General features: G+C 37.9%; 1 protein-coding gene across 3 annotated transcripts in view; it reads left to right on the plus strand.

Annotated features, from left to right (window-relative positions):
• The window catches only part of RPTOR (regulatory associated protein of MTOR complex 1), a 409,502-nt gene that overhangs the window by 197,180 nt on the left and 196,087 nt on the right, over positions 1-16,235 (plus strand). For all 3 annotated transcript variants that reach the window (XM_026667263.2, XM_026667262.2, XM_087955978.1), the window contains one exon: positions 6,177-6,236. In XM_026667263.2, the coding sequence (XP_026523048.1) occupies positions 6,177-6,236 (60 nt within the window). The remainder of the gene's footprint in view (positions 1-6,176; positions 6,237-16,235) is intronic.

The raw sequence follows: 16,235 nt of genomic DNA on the forward strand, positions 1-16,235 counted from the left end.
AAATTATAGATAGGTTATATACGTGTGTGTGTGTGTGTGTGTGTGTGTGCGTGTATGTGTGTGTGTGTACGCATGGCACTAGCATTTTGCTTATGGTCAAATAGTACTTCAAAGTAGACAACAAGTATAATTTAGAGCAGGGATGTCAAACTTGCATCATCACGGTGTCGTCACATGACATATTGGGACTTTTTCCCCCTTTGCTAAACTGGGTGGGGGTGAGGCCAGCATGTGACGCATCAGGCCCACAGGCTGCGAATTTGACACCCCTGATTTAGAACATAGATATCCATCTCTTTGGCTTGCCTTGGCCATATTGAGTGAAGAAGAATGGTTTTGGGCCACATATAAAACATATAGTTAATATACAGTATATAAATCACATAACTTTACAATCTTGTGGGGCTGCATTATTAGCTGTACAGCTCTGTATGCATCCCAGAGGCTGCAGGTTGGACATACCTGATCTAGAGGTTCCAACTTAATATACTGTATAAAGATAATGTTTACTTTCTGCACTATTTTAAAATTATTTTCCCTGTGTAATCACAGAGTTATAGCTTGTATGAAGTTGATACTGTTAAGATTGCTGTCATAAACACTTGCTGTTAGGTATTATAATTTTTTTTGAAATGTATTTGCTGAGTGTGCCATATTTTACTTCACTAAATAATTTCATTTTTGTACTATTTAATAACAAATTGCCAGTATAGATTTTACAGTGCCCTCTATGACCATGTTTCAAATTATTGATGCTTTCTAAAGTATTTTTACAATGCTTTGGCTCATGATATTTCCTCCTATCAGAATACCAAAAGGCAAAATATGTGTCCATTTATGTATTTGTTTTTAAAAATTATGGATGTAGAAGGAACACAACTTAAGCAAACTAATTTATTTTATCTTTCTATTCATAAGAGAACTTACATAGAATAAAATAGTTTGTCAAATATGAAATTAGTCTGGAGACAGAAACAGTAATTTAAAGAAGAGGACTTGAATCATTCCTTTACTGATCTGTTCAGAATTATGATTGGACACCTGGGATATTGGAGTACATGTTAAAAAAAGATAGATTTTAATGAAAGTTATGAATTGTGCCATCAAAGTATGCCATTAGTCTGAATCCAAAGCAGTTGAGCCACAATGAACTGGCTTTGCCTGAGAAAGGATGCTTTCCTTATTCATCAAAAGCAGCCTGATATAATTGATTATTCTGTTTCCTTTGCACAATTGACATCACCTTGAAATTTCTAAAGCCTCAGCTTTATTTCCCCCCTGCTCCTATGTTTTTGTGCCAGGCCCTGAGGGGGGAACAAAATCACAGCTTTGTAATGGATGGCAATACTTTATTATACCTGACCCTAGATGTGCAAGTTATTTTCCTTTCCCAAGGAAAGCACTTGACATAGAGCCATTCTCCATTAAGAATGTGAGAGGCTTGTCCCAGCTAGGCAGCAATCCTTACTCAAAGGATTGTGCTTGTAAATGACCTCTGGTTGGCTTGAGATGGGAGGAGTGTATCTTTCTTGCTTCTACTTGTTCTCTCAGCAGTTCTCATTGATCAGATACTATCGTTCATTCTGGAGTTGGTAGTAGGAGGCATGGTTTTCCTCCTTCCTTCAAGTCTGGTTCCAGTTGGTACTGCAGGGAGGGTATAGGGCTCGACTCTCTTCCTACTGTGGTATAGCTTTTACCTGAAACCACTAGGTGAGTTAGGGTCAAGTGTCATCATGTGCTGATAACATTCAATTGTGCATTTCTGTTTGAACTGTCGAAGTGATGCTGCTGAGGTGCTTTCTTAGTGCCTATATAGAGCCCGGATGGATCTTGATGAAGAAAACTTGCCTTAACTCAATCCTGATTAGACAAAGTGAATATCTTTTAGGGCCCCTAAAATGATTTGCCAATCTTTAACTAACTAGGGTTACATTTCCCCAGTCGAAGTTAGTATGCAATCTGGGGGTCATCTTAGACTCCTAGCTCCTGCTTGAAGGACAAAAATACATCCTTTGTGCTAGTTTTTCCCCTTTCTAGATCGGAAGGCACCGCTCATAGTCACCCATGCCTTAATCCCCTTCCAACTGGATTATGGCATAATATGGCAACATGCTCTACATCCGGGTGTCAAACTCGCGGCGTAATGGTGTATCGTGATCTCGTGATGTATCGTATCTTTTTTCCCCCTTTGCTAAACCAGGTGTGAATGTGGCCAGCGTGTGATGCATCTGGCCCGCGGGGCGCGAGTTTGACAGCCCTGCTCTACATGGAGCTGCCCTTGAAAAGTGTTTGAAAGTTTTAGTCTGATTAGAATGCAGAGGCATCAGTCATACAGGTAGACAATTGCTATGCAAAGCGCTTGTTAAAGTGAGTCATGCCCAATTTTACAATCTTTTTTTTTGCCATGGTTGTTAAATGCATCACTGCAGTCATTAACCGAATCCAGCTTTCCCCATTGACTCTGCTTGGTGGAAGCCAGCCGGGAAGGTTGTAAATGGCAATCACATGACTTAGATGACGTGTAACCATTGTAAATACATGCTGGTTGCCAAACAACCAAATATTGATCATGTGACTGTGGGATTCTATGATGGTTGTAAGTGTGAGGACTGGTCATTAATAGCTTTTTTTCCAGTGGTGTGGTAAATGATAATTAATGGTTAAGCCAAAGACTACCGGTAGTGCACACACTGCAGTTGCTCACATATAACATTACTGCTACATGAACTGTACCAGCTCCCAGTAAGCTTCTGAGTGCCAATTCAAAGTGCTGTTTTTTATCATTAAAGTTCTACATGGCAATAAGCCTACCCCTAATGGTCTCTGCCAATTCCCACTAGATTTTTTGGCTCCCCTCAGTAAAACAGTTGTCAGTTGCCAAGACTTTGGGAGTTTGCCTTCTTTTGTCATGGCACCTGCCTTAATGAAATAGCTTCTCCCTGGATTGCCTGATCCCATTGACCTTCAGGGAAGCAGTGAAGATCTGGCTTTTCCCACAATCACTTGGGCCAGAATGCTAATGGAGCTGCCATAGTGTGTTTGGCCCATAAATGTGAACTTTATTGGGGTCTCAACATTGTCTTACTTGTTTTAATGTTTTTCAGTAATTACATTGTATTTTTATTTTTATTCACTGCCCAAATTCCTTTTATTGGATGAATTTCCATAAACATTTATTAAACAAACAAATAAACAAATGGTTCTCCTTGTCCTTCATTGTTATAGCCTACAGTTTATGACAGAATCCATTTGATTTTTAGAAGGCTGGATTATCATCATCCAGCACATAACTGGGATTGTTTATGATTATACTTTCCTCTTTCACTCCAACCTGGAGTCTGCATAATTTTCAGAATTTGCAGTGCAAACTGGCCATTGATACTGATTTCTACCATCAAACATCTGTAAAAGATACTTTGCAGATATTCTTTTGGCAAAGTGTCCTCTGGATTATTCTTATACCTGTTTTCTTTATGTGGAGCTGTTAATTTGTTTAGCTTAATTTCCACATTATTGTTCTCCATTGCTTTTCTTTGGCTATAGCAGAGTAGCTAGGAGTTCAGTAACTCCCAATCAACCCAAAATAATATAATAATTGACAATCCCAAAAGCTGCTGGAAGAATAAGATGAAGTAATACAATCACCACCACTCACCCTGGCTCTTGTAGAAGCTATTCGTCACATTGGATTGCCTTCTTCCAAAAGCACCTGGAGATTTTCAGCACTATCAACTTGAGTGCTTTATTTAAGAAAGGATACAGTGACTATCAGGGAGTTAATAAGTTCAGAGTGGATTTCTTATCTCTTTCGGTATATATAGCATTGTGATCCTTACTACAAAAATTCATTTACCATACACCAGATCTGTCCAGTCAGTCTCTTTCAGCTTGATCAAATTAGCCATGAAAGGCCGTGGTAAAAAAAAAAAAAAAAAAAGCTAGTCAAGTGCCAAGTGCCCTCCTCATGTCTCCAGAAGGGAAACTGGTTCTGATAGGGCATCAAGTATCTCATTTGGATTGGCCTCATTGTGGAATGCAGGTGAGAAAAGTTTTTTTTTAATTCCTCTTGCAAATATATCGTAGTAGGCATCCATGGACAACATACCATTAGCTGTGGCAGGATTCAATTTCTTTGCCAAGTTACTACCCTAGAATGCAAAGGTGGTAAAAAAGAACAAAAAAGGGACCTTATTTTTGTGCAGAACTTTCCACAATCTGCATTCCAGCCATGCCAACCTGGAGCACTGTTGTTAGATCCTCCTTCAAGTTTCCTGATGCTTGTAACAATGCAACAATGATTGTACCTGAGCTAAACTTCATTTAATCTCTTTTTTGGAAGTTTAGTGCTGAACAGGAAGATTGAGTATTGAGGCTTTAGAATCAAACGTTGCTAATACACTCATTTAATTTCATTGCATATTGCAGTTTTACATTAGAAATCTGATTTATAATATTTTAGAGGACTGACCACATGATACCTGATGCTTAAATTAAAACATATTAAAATAAAAATTGTATATAAAGCACTTACATATATTACTGTGGTTTTTTCTGACATCTAACTGCTGTTTCCCTTATCTACATCCAATCTGTTCTTTCTTTCTTGGAGACACATTTAAAAAAGAAATCTACCCAGCAAGAAGGCTTGTATGATGTACAAGTACAAATGATTTGTAAATCAACTTTGAATACATCTTTCACTTCAACATTTAGTATGGCTCCCAGATTGTTGTAGTACTCACAAAATATTTCACAGCATTTGAAGTTTGGTTAAGCAAGACAAAAAAAGTTGAAAGTGATATTATAAATTGCTGAATTGGATAATTAAATAAAGAAAGGGGGACAATTAGCATGAATATAAAATAAAAGCACGCTTCCAAATTTTATAGGAACATGATCCTCTGAAGAAAGTAACAGGCTGATTTCTATGTTCCTTAATCAAGGACATCATATTTTATGATTATCAAAGAATGCAGAAATGTTGTAAAACAGACATTAAGTGGCAGAACTGCTTAAAAATTCTAGGTTCACAGAAAGACTTCCCATTCCCAGTGGCAGCAGAACTGTTTTGATTTGTGAATAAGGACACAGCAACCAAACAAGTCTCTAGAGTTTCAAAACAGAAAGCTAGGGAGTTAGAAGACCAGGTTTGCTCTGTGTGTGATCATGTACAGCATGCATTCTCTTGAATTCAGCCTTTAGTTTGCACATGTATATACATACATTGTAATGCTGCTTTTTCTGAAAAATTAAAGCACTACCTGGAGGAAGTGCTCCTGAACAGTGAAGAAAAGGTCAGAGAGGAGAAACATCAAAAAAAAAAGCAAAGGAAGAAAAAAGGGTGGAAGAATGATAAAGCACACATGGAAACAGACTGGAGAAGGAAGAAGGGTTGCTGTAATTCACAGCTACAGGCCAATGTTTAGTACTTTCTTAAGCTGTTTGCTGTTGATGGCTCTTATATAAGCAGAATACAGATAGTTTTAGATTTACCACCATAATTGAGCCCAACATTTCCATGGCTAAGCAAGGCAGTTGTTAAGTGAGTTTTGCTCCATTTTATGACCTTTTTTGCCACAGTTGTTAAGCAAACCACCACAGTCGTTAAGCGAATTATGCGGTCATGAAGCAAATCTGACTCCCTCCATTGACTTTGTTTGTCGAAACTCTGCTGAGAAGGTTACAAATGGTGATCACATGACCCCAAGGACAGTGCAACTCTCATAAACATGCCAGTTGTCAAGCACCCGCATTTTGATCACATGACAGGGGATGCTGCAGTGGTCATCCTGGTCATAAATCACTTTTTTTCAGTACCATTGTAACTTTGAATAATCACTAAACAAATGGTTTAAAAGTCAAGGACTACCTGTAGGTTAAATTGTTAAGACTGAAAGGGAAAGTTATTTGGATTTCTTTTGTTGACTTGCCTACTGTTGCTTCTACCTTCAACATCTGTTGAAGCTGTGGAAACTCCCACTTGTGTAGGGGCAACTCTGATCAGCTTTATTTAGTGTTGCTCCCTAATATTGTAATGAATAATTACATGTTTCTCCTCCTGCTCATTCTGTTGGAAATGTATGTCTGTTATATTCCTGCATACACCATTTGGATTACCCATATCCTTAGGTATTTAATTAGTGTGATTTACTTCTGATCTCTTCTTTTCTCTACAGGTTTTGCATGCAGAAGAGTGTGAGATTGGTACCAGGAGTAACGCTGGATTTAATAGAAAAGTAAGCATTATTATTTTAAGACTTGAAAACTATTCTTATTTAACATTCTTTTTGTTAGATTTAAATCTGAATCATATAAATTTCATCACATCTAGGAAGTTCTTCTCTTTAGATATTAGTACATGCATTTATCTCTAAGGCTCATTGTGATTACAAGGTTGAAAGATGTTCATGGCCTCAAGGGATAGCCTTCATGCCTTCTAGATACTTTCTAATAAAAAAACAGGAATGTAAGCCAAATAAACCTAGTTTCATCCTTTGTGCATCAAGATATCTGTATTTTCTGCAACAAAGCAATGTTTTGAAGTTGTATAATAATTGTGGCCATGTTTGGAATCTGATTTTCATGTGTTCCAGGAATTCTGTTTATAACTTTCTTCATTCTAATTTTGAAACTTGCTAAAATTATTTTGTCTTGCATTCTGAATATGTGCTAAAACAATTAAACAATCCTGAAATTAGAATTTCATCATTCAATTTTGTAAAAGCTTGCTCCTTGACAGAAAATGTGTTTATTGGTACTTGATCCAAGAATCAAGGCACTATGAGATACAATGGAGATCTATCCAATGGCTAGTTGCTATGCACCATGTGAATAGCCTTAGAGCAGGCGTGTCAAACTCAATTTCATTGAGGGTCACATCAGGGTTGTGTTTGATCTCAGGGGGTGGGGTGGGGGTGGCCAGGGTGGGCATGGCCAACTCAACGTCACTCAACGAGGTTCTGTTTTTGACTGTGATGGCCTCCTGCAGTCCTCTGCCAGCAAAAATGGAGCATGCGGCCTCCCCGGAGCTCCATTTTCACTGGAAGAGGGCTGCAGGAGGCCGTTGCAACCAAAAATGGAGTCTAGGTGGGCCTTGCACGGCCTCTCTGAGCCCTGTTTTTGCTGCCAGAGGCACCATGGGGCAATCTTTTGCTGTTTCCAGGGTGGCTCCGTGGGCCAGGTCTAAGCACCCCGTGGGCCAGATCCAGCCCTGGGCCTTGAGTTTGACACCCCTGCCTTAGAGCAAAGTCATGCTACAATAACAAAATGCAATAGAATTGCTGCTCTGTTCAAACGTGGAGTGTCAGTATACATTGTACATATTGTACATATACTGTACATACAGGAAGATAAAATCCAATACAAACTAGGAAAAAAGAAATAAATAAAAGAGAAAGCCAAATACAAAAAAGTAGCTTCCAATTTTCTTTAAAACAGTTGTAAATATCATTATAAATTTTCCTCTTTATGATTAAAATAAAATCCTCTTTTTTATAATCTATCAGGTCCAATAATCAGAACCATAAATCGTAAGTTTATTTTTTTCAGTTTTACACAAAAAGTCCAGAAAGGGTTTCAATCAATAATAAATATAATTATCATCTTTCCTCTAATCAAAGAAGTCAATTTAGACATCCCCTTCAAGTTCCATCATCTCTCCCAATCATTCCTATCAACCACTGTGACAAATCTTTCCATCTTTGTGCATACAATAAATTCTCTGCAGTCAATTTGTGGTCTTTTTCACACTCCTTATTGCTGCAGCTTATTTATTTGTTCACATTTTTAAACTACTGTTTATTAAGAAATACTAAAATGATGTTACAATTATAATTATAGTGGATGCAATAAAATATAGAAGAAAAAACTAGAAGAATAAAAATGCTTAACCATTTAAATAATGGATAAACAGTAATTAGTTCAACAAATAAAATCAGAAGAAAGTCTGATGGATAAATAAGCTTCAGTTTCTAATCTTTATAAAAAAGCATATTAAAGGCCAACCTAATCTTCATTAGAAGTTTACTCCACAAGTATTTATTCCACTCATAATACATTACCCAGCATCAATGCATGGATTATTATGATGTGACTGGCTAGGAAAGATATCAGTATGAAAGGAGGTATCCAGTGAGTCTATCGTGAGCCCAGTACTCATCAGTATTTTTGTAAATGGATGCTCGCTCATCAGATTTGCAGGTCACACAAAACTTAAGGGATTGCTAGCACCCCAAAGAATAGGTTAAAAAAGATCTTCTAGGTCTTCAAAAAGATTTCAGTGGATTTGAACCTTGAGCCCTATCCAGCAATAGTCTGTGTACTGGTGAGAAATATGGGTTCTTTTTGGACTTAGATAGGAAAAAAACAGACACACCATCTAAAGACTGGTGGTTTCTGACTCAGTAGTATACTTGTGAGAAGTACTATCTTAGAGTCCCAACGGACCACCGATTAAGCATGAGCCAGCAGCATGAATGGATTTGCTACAGCGGCCAAAAGAGCCAATGCAGTCTTGAGTCTTATCAACAGAAATACAGTACAGGTAGTCTTCAACTTATGAGCGTAATTGAGCCCAAAATTCATGTTGCTGAGTGAGACATTTGTTAAATGAGTTTTGCCCCGTTTTATTACTTTTTCTTGCCACAAATTTTTAAGTGAATCACTGCAGTCGTTAAATTAGTAACACAGGGTGTTAAGTGAATCTGGTTTCCCCATTGACTTTACTTGTCAGAAGGTTGCAAAAGGGGATCACATGACCCTGGGACACTGCAAACCATCATAAATGTGAATCAGTTGTCAAGCTTCTCAGTGTAAATCGCATGACCATGGGGATGCCGCAACAGTCATAAGTGTGAAAAATAGTCATAAATCTTTATTTCAGTGCTGTTATAACTTAGAACGGCCACTAAGGAAACTGTTGTAAGTTGAGGACTACCTGTATCAGAGACATGGGGAGTTCTGGTTTCACTCTATGCTGTCACTGATCAGATCACATATAATATATTGTGTCCAGTTCTGGTTTTACGGTACAAGAAGAATGCTGGGAACTGGAGAAAATGCAAAGAATGAAAATTGGTAAGGGTTTGGAGTCTAAATTCTATGAAGAACAGTTAAAGGATCTGAGCTTTTTTAGCCTAAAGAAGAGAGGGTTAAGGAAATATACGACAGCAGTCTCCTAATAATTGAAAACTAGCACAGGGAAGAGGGTATGGATTTATTCTCCATAGTGCCAGCAGAAGGAAGTGTTAAAGGAGAAACTCCAAACTTGAAAGAAGGAACTTCTTGATTTCGAGAAGTATTAAGCAATTGAAGGAGCAGCCTGCCACCTGGACTTGTAGATACTCCATCACTGGATAGCACTCATGGATGACTTTTGGCAGGAGCAGGATGGAAGTAGTGTATCCATCCTGTCTTTTCTTGATCACTCAGTGGCATTCAATACCATTAATCATGGTCTCCTTTTGGGCCAGCTGCAGAAACTGTAGGTGGGCAACACTGTATTGTGTTGGTTTTCTTCTTCTCTCTTGGGTCAGTTTCAGTTGATGGCGATAGAGGGAGAGAGATCCAGCCTGTGGCCCCTGCCTTATAGGATACCTCAAGGTTGGTTCTCTCTTCCCTTCTATTTAGCATTTACATAAGGTTGCTGGGTAAGGTGATCTCTCAGTTTGGGGTGCAATATCATCAATATATGGATGACACCTGGCTTTTTATCTCTAGCCTATGCCCCTTGAGTGATGCTGTGAACACCCTATCCCAATGTCTGGAGATGGTTGGGGACCGGATGGGGTAAACAGTCTCCAACTCAAACCTAGCAAGACTGAGTGTTTCTGAGTATTTGGACCTTCCAGAATCAAGGTTCTTCCATCTTTAGTTCTGGATGGGTTTGTGCTACCTTAGACAGATCTGGTGCGCAGGCTGGGGATCCTCTTAGATTCATGCTTCCTACTCAAAAAGCAGGTGACGGCCATGGCTAGGAGACTTTTTGTTCTCCTTAGGATACTGTGCCAGTTGTGTCCATTGAGACTGGGAGGCCCTGGTCACTGTCACCCATGCATCTGTAACCTCTTGTTTAGACCACAACACACACTACTTCAGGAGCTGCTCCTGAAGAGCATTTGGAAACTTTTAACTGGTGCAGAATGTGGCAGTTAAGTTACATGGGTAGTAAGTGATACCAAATATAGAGCACACATAATATCACTTCTGCCTGAGCTTCATTGGTTACCAGTATGTTTTCAAGTACAGTTCAATCTGGTCATCACCTTTAAAGCCCTATACAGCTTGGGATGATGTTACCTGAGGGACCGCCTTTTTCCAAGCGTCTCTACCTGTTCAATTATATCTAGCAGATTGGGCATGCTACAGATCTCATCAGCCAAGGAATGTCAGCTGGCAGGGAGTAGAACATGGACATTTTCTGCAGTAGCCCCTGCTCTGTGAGAGATCCTCATGTCAACAATTAGAAATATTGGAAAATATCCTCCTGTCAGAGATTAGAATAGCCCCAACCCCGTTGGCCTTTCATAAGGCTTTAAAAACTTGGGGCACTGAATGTGTTAAGGGTACCATTTCCTGGCTGCATTGCTAACTGGCCTAATAGTTCACCTGCTATGTATATTTATTTTGGATGTTTTATTGCTTTTAATTGAATGTAAACAAAAATTTACTGTTTTAAATTTTGTATATTTTTGGAATTATGGGCCTCCCAGAGTCATTGATTGATATGGGCAGCTATAGAAATTGGATCAATGAATAAATAAACCATATGATCCTGTGATTGTAGCTATTATCCCAGCTAGTATACTAATTGTTGATGGTAATTGATGATCTTGATCACTTAAGTTATTTGGGTCTTCAGTGACAAAAAGAATACATAAATCCCTTAAAATATGACTCAAAATTATGTTTATCATTCATAAATAATGCCTAGGGAAATTACTTTCTATTGAGTAAATTAAACATTTTTAATGAAAGCTGATACAAGAGTGTTAAAATGGATGACAACTTATTTTTTTTTTAATCTAGAAGTTTAGAAGGATCTATAGTTTTCTTAATGAATATGTACAAGAGAATCTTCATATGTTAAGAAGCCTCTGCTTATCAAGTTATAAGAGAATTTGCATTCAATATTCACATGGAGAGTAGTAAAGCATAAATGGATGTTGATTTGGAAAATGATGTTCCATCATTTATTTCCTACCCAATCTTTGTGGGCAATGTAAAACAGACATTAGGAGTCTGAAAGGTGTTAAAGAGATGGTGCAACGTTTGTGCTTCATGAAAATTTGTATTGACAAGACTAATGTTGCTGGCACTGCGGCATGTTTGCAGCTGAATATGCACTGACAGAGCATGGCAGTGCTGCAGCCCAAATGAAGTGCATCGAAATAGATCGTGGTGTGGGTTGCATCTCTGCAGCACTGCAGACTCAAAGTTTTTACTATATCTATTTAAGCAATGACTTAAGTAATGACTTTCTTCCCCTTCCCAGGCACTGCAGTCATTTTGTCTTAAATACTAAGTCTAAAATACATACCGCACATTGAGGATCTGCCAAAAAACCCATGAAGAGGCAAACTAAACTTGTTTTCCATTTTTCTGGCGCATTAGTTCTTTTTAAAATATAACGTTTTCTTTTATATTTAGAAACCTTCCATTTGAGTTGTGCATTTCTGTAAGTGCATTTCCAGAGCAGGGCAAGTTGATAACAATAATTTTTCTTCTTAAAATACAGCTCTACTGGTGCAACTCAAATCTAAGCATTAAAAGCTAAGCTTTCCTTAGCATGAATTTTTGCAGTTCTCAAAGAAGCTTTTGCATTTAATGAATTTTCAATTCACCTCCCTGTAATGTTGCTTTGTACCTAAATACAATTTAGTTGGAGCAGTTAATCACCTAAATTTGATTTCCAAGATGCCTTTTCTTGAGATGCATTTTATTCAAGTTCATTTGGAAAAACAGGCCGTGGACTCATTTAGATTTTCAGAGTGCCTGTTCATAAGCAATTAACAATGTTCATCCATCTAGTAAAAATGTATAATAATGAAGCCCAAATATACTATAATTGTAACAAATAGCTGTGCATGTACATGTATGTATTCATAACTTGAAATGTTAATCAATCTTGACATGTTTAGTTGCAGATTCTTTTGCAGTGCTGTTTAGCTTTGGCAAACTAGCGGAGTTGTGATAGAATTCTTACAGAAAATAACTATGATTATGTCCCAAATCTTAGCAGCCAGCTCCAGTCTTCCAAAACTTCCAAAACCAAAGTTTCAATGATAATAGATAAATAGAACTGCAACATGAACAACTACCCCATCCTAATAATTGTGTGTTGTTTTCTAGCATCTAACACTGTATTGTCAAAGCTCTCATCAGATAAAAATTTCATCACAAAGGGAACAAGCAACTTACACATCAGATAAACTTGATATTACTTGAATGGAACTGGAATGCTTTGGTGAAAAAATGGCATTTATGTTACCGCATCTGGTTTTGTGATTAAAAACCTACAGGACATCAGCTATGTGCATTGTCTTCTTACTATCAACTTTCTGAATCTTTCGGTGTTCAATAAGTAGTGCATTAATAATTTCTTTCCATCTAAGTATAAAGAACATTCACAAGGCTCCAATTTTCCCTAGTATAGCAATGAGTGAGTGAGTGATAAGTGAATGAGTGAGTGAAGGAAGGAGGGAGGGAAAGGAGAAAAGGACGAAGAGGAGGGAGGCAGCAGGAGACAGGCAGGAATTTTTTTAGCAGTCTCCCAAGAATTCTTTGCCAGTCAACAGGCACTAATATAATATTGTTCCAATCCACATTTATGAGTATATTACCAAGAAATTCCAAGTTGCCTTGCAGAAATACTGCCTTCTCGAAGTACTCCCTGTTGAACAATTTGTCCATTTTGTCCTAGAACAAGTTCCAAAATGGAAAGCTGTCATCTTAATGACTTTATAAACTTCAGTACCAGTCAATCTTCTGTAAATTGTACTTGAAAAAAATGAGGCTTTATCAAGTATTTAATAGGAAAAAAATACTGATCGTTCAGATTGGAGACAAGAAGCTAAAATATGGCCTGACAAATAGTACCGGTATCTTTGATTTGGTTCTTTTTCTCCCTATCTGGATGTTGTCCATTATATTTTAGCATTTGCCATGCTAAACTATTACTACTTGAGATGTAGTAATATTTTGGAAGATAAAACAGAATTTAAATATTTGTTTCTTAGAAATATGGCTAATATGTTTAACTTTACCTGGAATTTTCCAGATTTATCTTTTTTTATTTATTTTTTACTTTGCATTTTTTTCCTATGTGGTTTTTATTGTATTTTATTATTTGCCAGTTCTTATTGGCTACATTAATCAGGGTTTGGTGGAAAGGTGGGATATAAATCTAACAATTTGATAAATGAATTCTGCTTGAAACAAGACAGAGCTCTCCTTTGCACCTCTATGGAGGCAAATACATTCTTAATGTTCTAATAAAAATGTTAATTGTATTGGAACAGATACAGCATTGGTAGCATTAGTAGATGGATGACTTTTTTCACAACCTAGATGAGGGAATTAGATGAAGGAATCCTGTTCCTTTTAGATCTCTCCATAACTTTCAATGTCATCAAGCATAATATCTTCCAAACCATCTACTGAGTTTAGGGATCGAGAACAGTGGATATTGTGTGGCATTGGTTCTACTCCCTCTTAAGTAGGTGTTCCAATAAAGGAAGGTGGACCAGATTAGCCATGTGGCTTTCCTCTAGTTAAATGACTTAGAAAAGTTGAGCCAATGGTCTTAGGTTTGGTATCAACACTGTGCGGATGATACCCAGCTTTACATCACTATCTCAGCCTAGTCTACTGATGTCATTGAACTTTGGCCCAGATGCCTGGAGGCTGCAGCTGGTTTAAACTGAACCTTACAAGCTGGAGTTACTCACTGTCCATTAGAATGCTCCAGCAATGTCTCTTGACCGAGTGGCCCTGTCCCTGAAGGAGCTGATCCATAACTTAGGAACTCACAGCTGCTCCTGGAACTGCAGCTGGAGGATGCAACTTTGCCCAGCTTCAGTCGATGTGCCAGTTACAGGAGAACCTCGCTATATGACTCACAATCACCACCTGTTTAGATTACTGGATTGCAATGTAAATAGGGTCACCCTTAAAGACCACTTAGAGGCTGCAATTGGTTCAGAATGCAAAAGCCCGTATTATAATCAGCATGCATCAGTGAAAGCATATCATACCAGTGCTACAGTCCCTATAGTGTTTACCAGTAGGCTTCCAGGTGTAATAATTTAAAGCGCTATGATGTCCTACATGCATTCACTCATTGGAATTGGCCCTGTCAGTATCATCCTAGGGGAATCTACAAGTGGTTCTCCACTTTAGGCATGGGAGGGGAGGGGAGATGGTGGCAAGGCTCAATAGTGTTTTTTTCAGTGGCAGGACCAATCCTTCGTAACAACCTCCCCAGGAAACTTCCATCAGCTCCCATCAGACTGTCTTCCAGAAGCAGCTCAAAATGGGGCTCTCCCATTAGGCATTTGAGACATGATTCAATCTTGGCTCATTTAGAATTTGACTTTGTTAATTACTTTTATTCTTTTTTTAACTGATTTGTGGATCTTTTTTGTGTGTGTATGTATGTGTGTATGTATGTATATATATGTGTGTGTGTGTGTATATATAATGGGTTTTTTTGTAAACTTCATCATGTTTTTGTTTTGTTTTGGGACTGTAGTGGTCTTTACATAAAATAAAATATAGATATTTGTGTGGTTCCCACCCTTATGATGGTTCAGAGTTCTTGAAAACATGATTGTTTCCCCAAGCTTTTCAGTAGAGAAGCTGTGCAGCCCGTGCGTGTGTGTGTTTGTGTGCATGCGCATTCAGGTGTGCATGCGCATTCAGGTTCTTGTTTTGGGGGAATAAGAAGGCCTCCAAATCCAATAAAAGTATATGATATTTTATGTCTGGAGGATATTCATAATTAGTGGTATATCTGATATGAACATAATGTAATGGAAGCAACATATTTACAAAAATCATTTTGTATCACTTGTATACCCTTCAGCACCAGAGAATATTTGTCCCTGAAAACCACAGTAACAGAAAATATGGCTGCCTTCCCCCAACACATTTTTTCATTCAATGAATAACAGTTTTATCTTTAATCTGAAAAGCTTTCAGATTAACTTTTATATATGACATTTAGTCTGTTGCTTACCAATTACATTGACAACATAACTGACATTTGTACCATTGGGTAAAATGTACTTAACACCAGAAGCAGAAAGAAGGATCAATGGCAATTGAAAGTTACATACTCACACAGAAAAGAAATAAACATATATTGGATGCACTTCATTCTCTAGTCTCAATAAATCCTTGCTAAGAATGTGGCAACTGGTTAAAAGGAGAGTAATGTTACTGCTTCATGTCTCTTTTTCATCTTCCTCCCTCATAGACATCTGACAAATGTTCTGCAAAGTTTTTAAGTTTGTTAGATCACTACTCAAAGTGCATTGAGGACTTCTTACGAAGCAAAGATTCCTTTACAAGGAATCTTTGGTCGCCCTACAAAGAGAGAACTTGTTACACTGGCAGGATTGACTACTGTTAAATCACAGGATAGGATTTGAAGATTGGCTTCTGCATGATCTGCTCGATAATAGCTTAACCCATAGAACAGAGGTGCTTTTTTTTGCTCAACACAGATCTTACTTGGACTGACTAAAGCCAGCAGAATAAATAAGGTTTCTCAGTAAGGGGGATATAAAAGAGAGCAATTTTCTTCCACTTGTCTTATTTGAAAGGGATGCTTGCTCTTAAGAGCAGGTTTGGAAATCGGTGGGCAAAATAAATAGGAAAACAGCACAGCAAGTATAGCTCCTTTCATTTGACTTGGCGACTGTTTTACATATAACCTTCAACCCTTACCTTAAAAGCTGTGCAGACTTTTCACGTTGCGTTTCAGTTACACTACTACTGAACGCCTCAGAATTCCCCTTTTCCTGCCGTTTGCACCATGTCTCATACATTTTTCATCATAGTCGTCTGGGTTGAATACCGCCCACTCTATGTCATATTTATTGTTTGCTCCAGCAGTTCCTATGCATAATGTGTGCTCCAGCATGAATAATTAAAAATCCAGGCTGATAAGTGCCTGGTAAATTTGGATGTGACTCAAGAGGGAAAAAAATCTGAAATTGAGAAATGCCTATTTT

This window comes from Notechis scutatus, chromosome 2 (genome assembly GCF_049901735.1).
Source record: "Notechis scutatus isolate UNSWTSFEM ecotype Mainland chromosome 2, rNotScu1.2, whole genome shotgun sequence".
NCBI lineage: Eukaryota > Metazoa > Chordata > Lepidosauria > Squamata > Elapidae > Notechis > Notechis scutatus.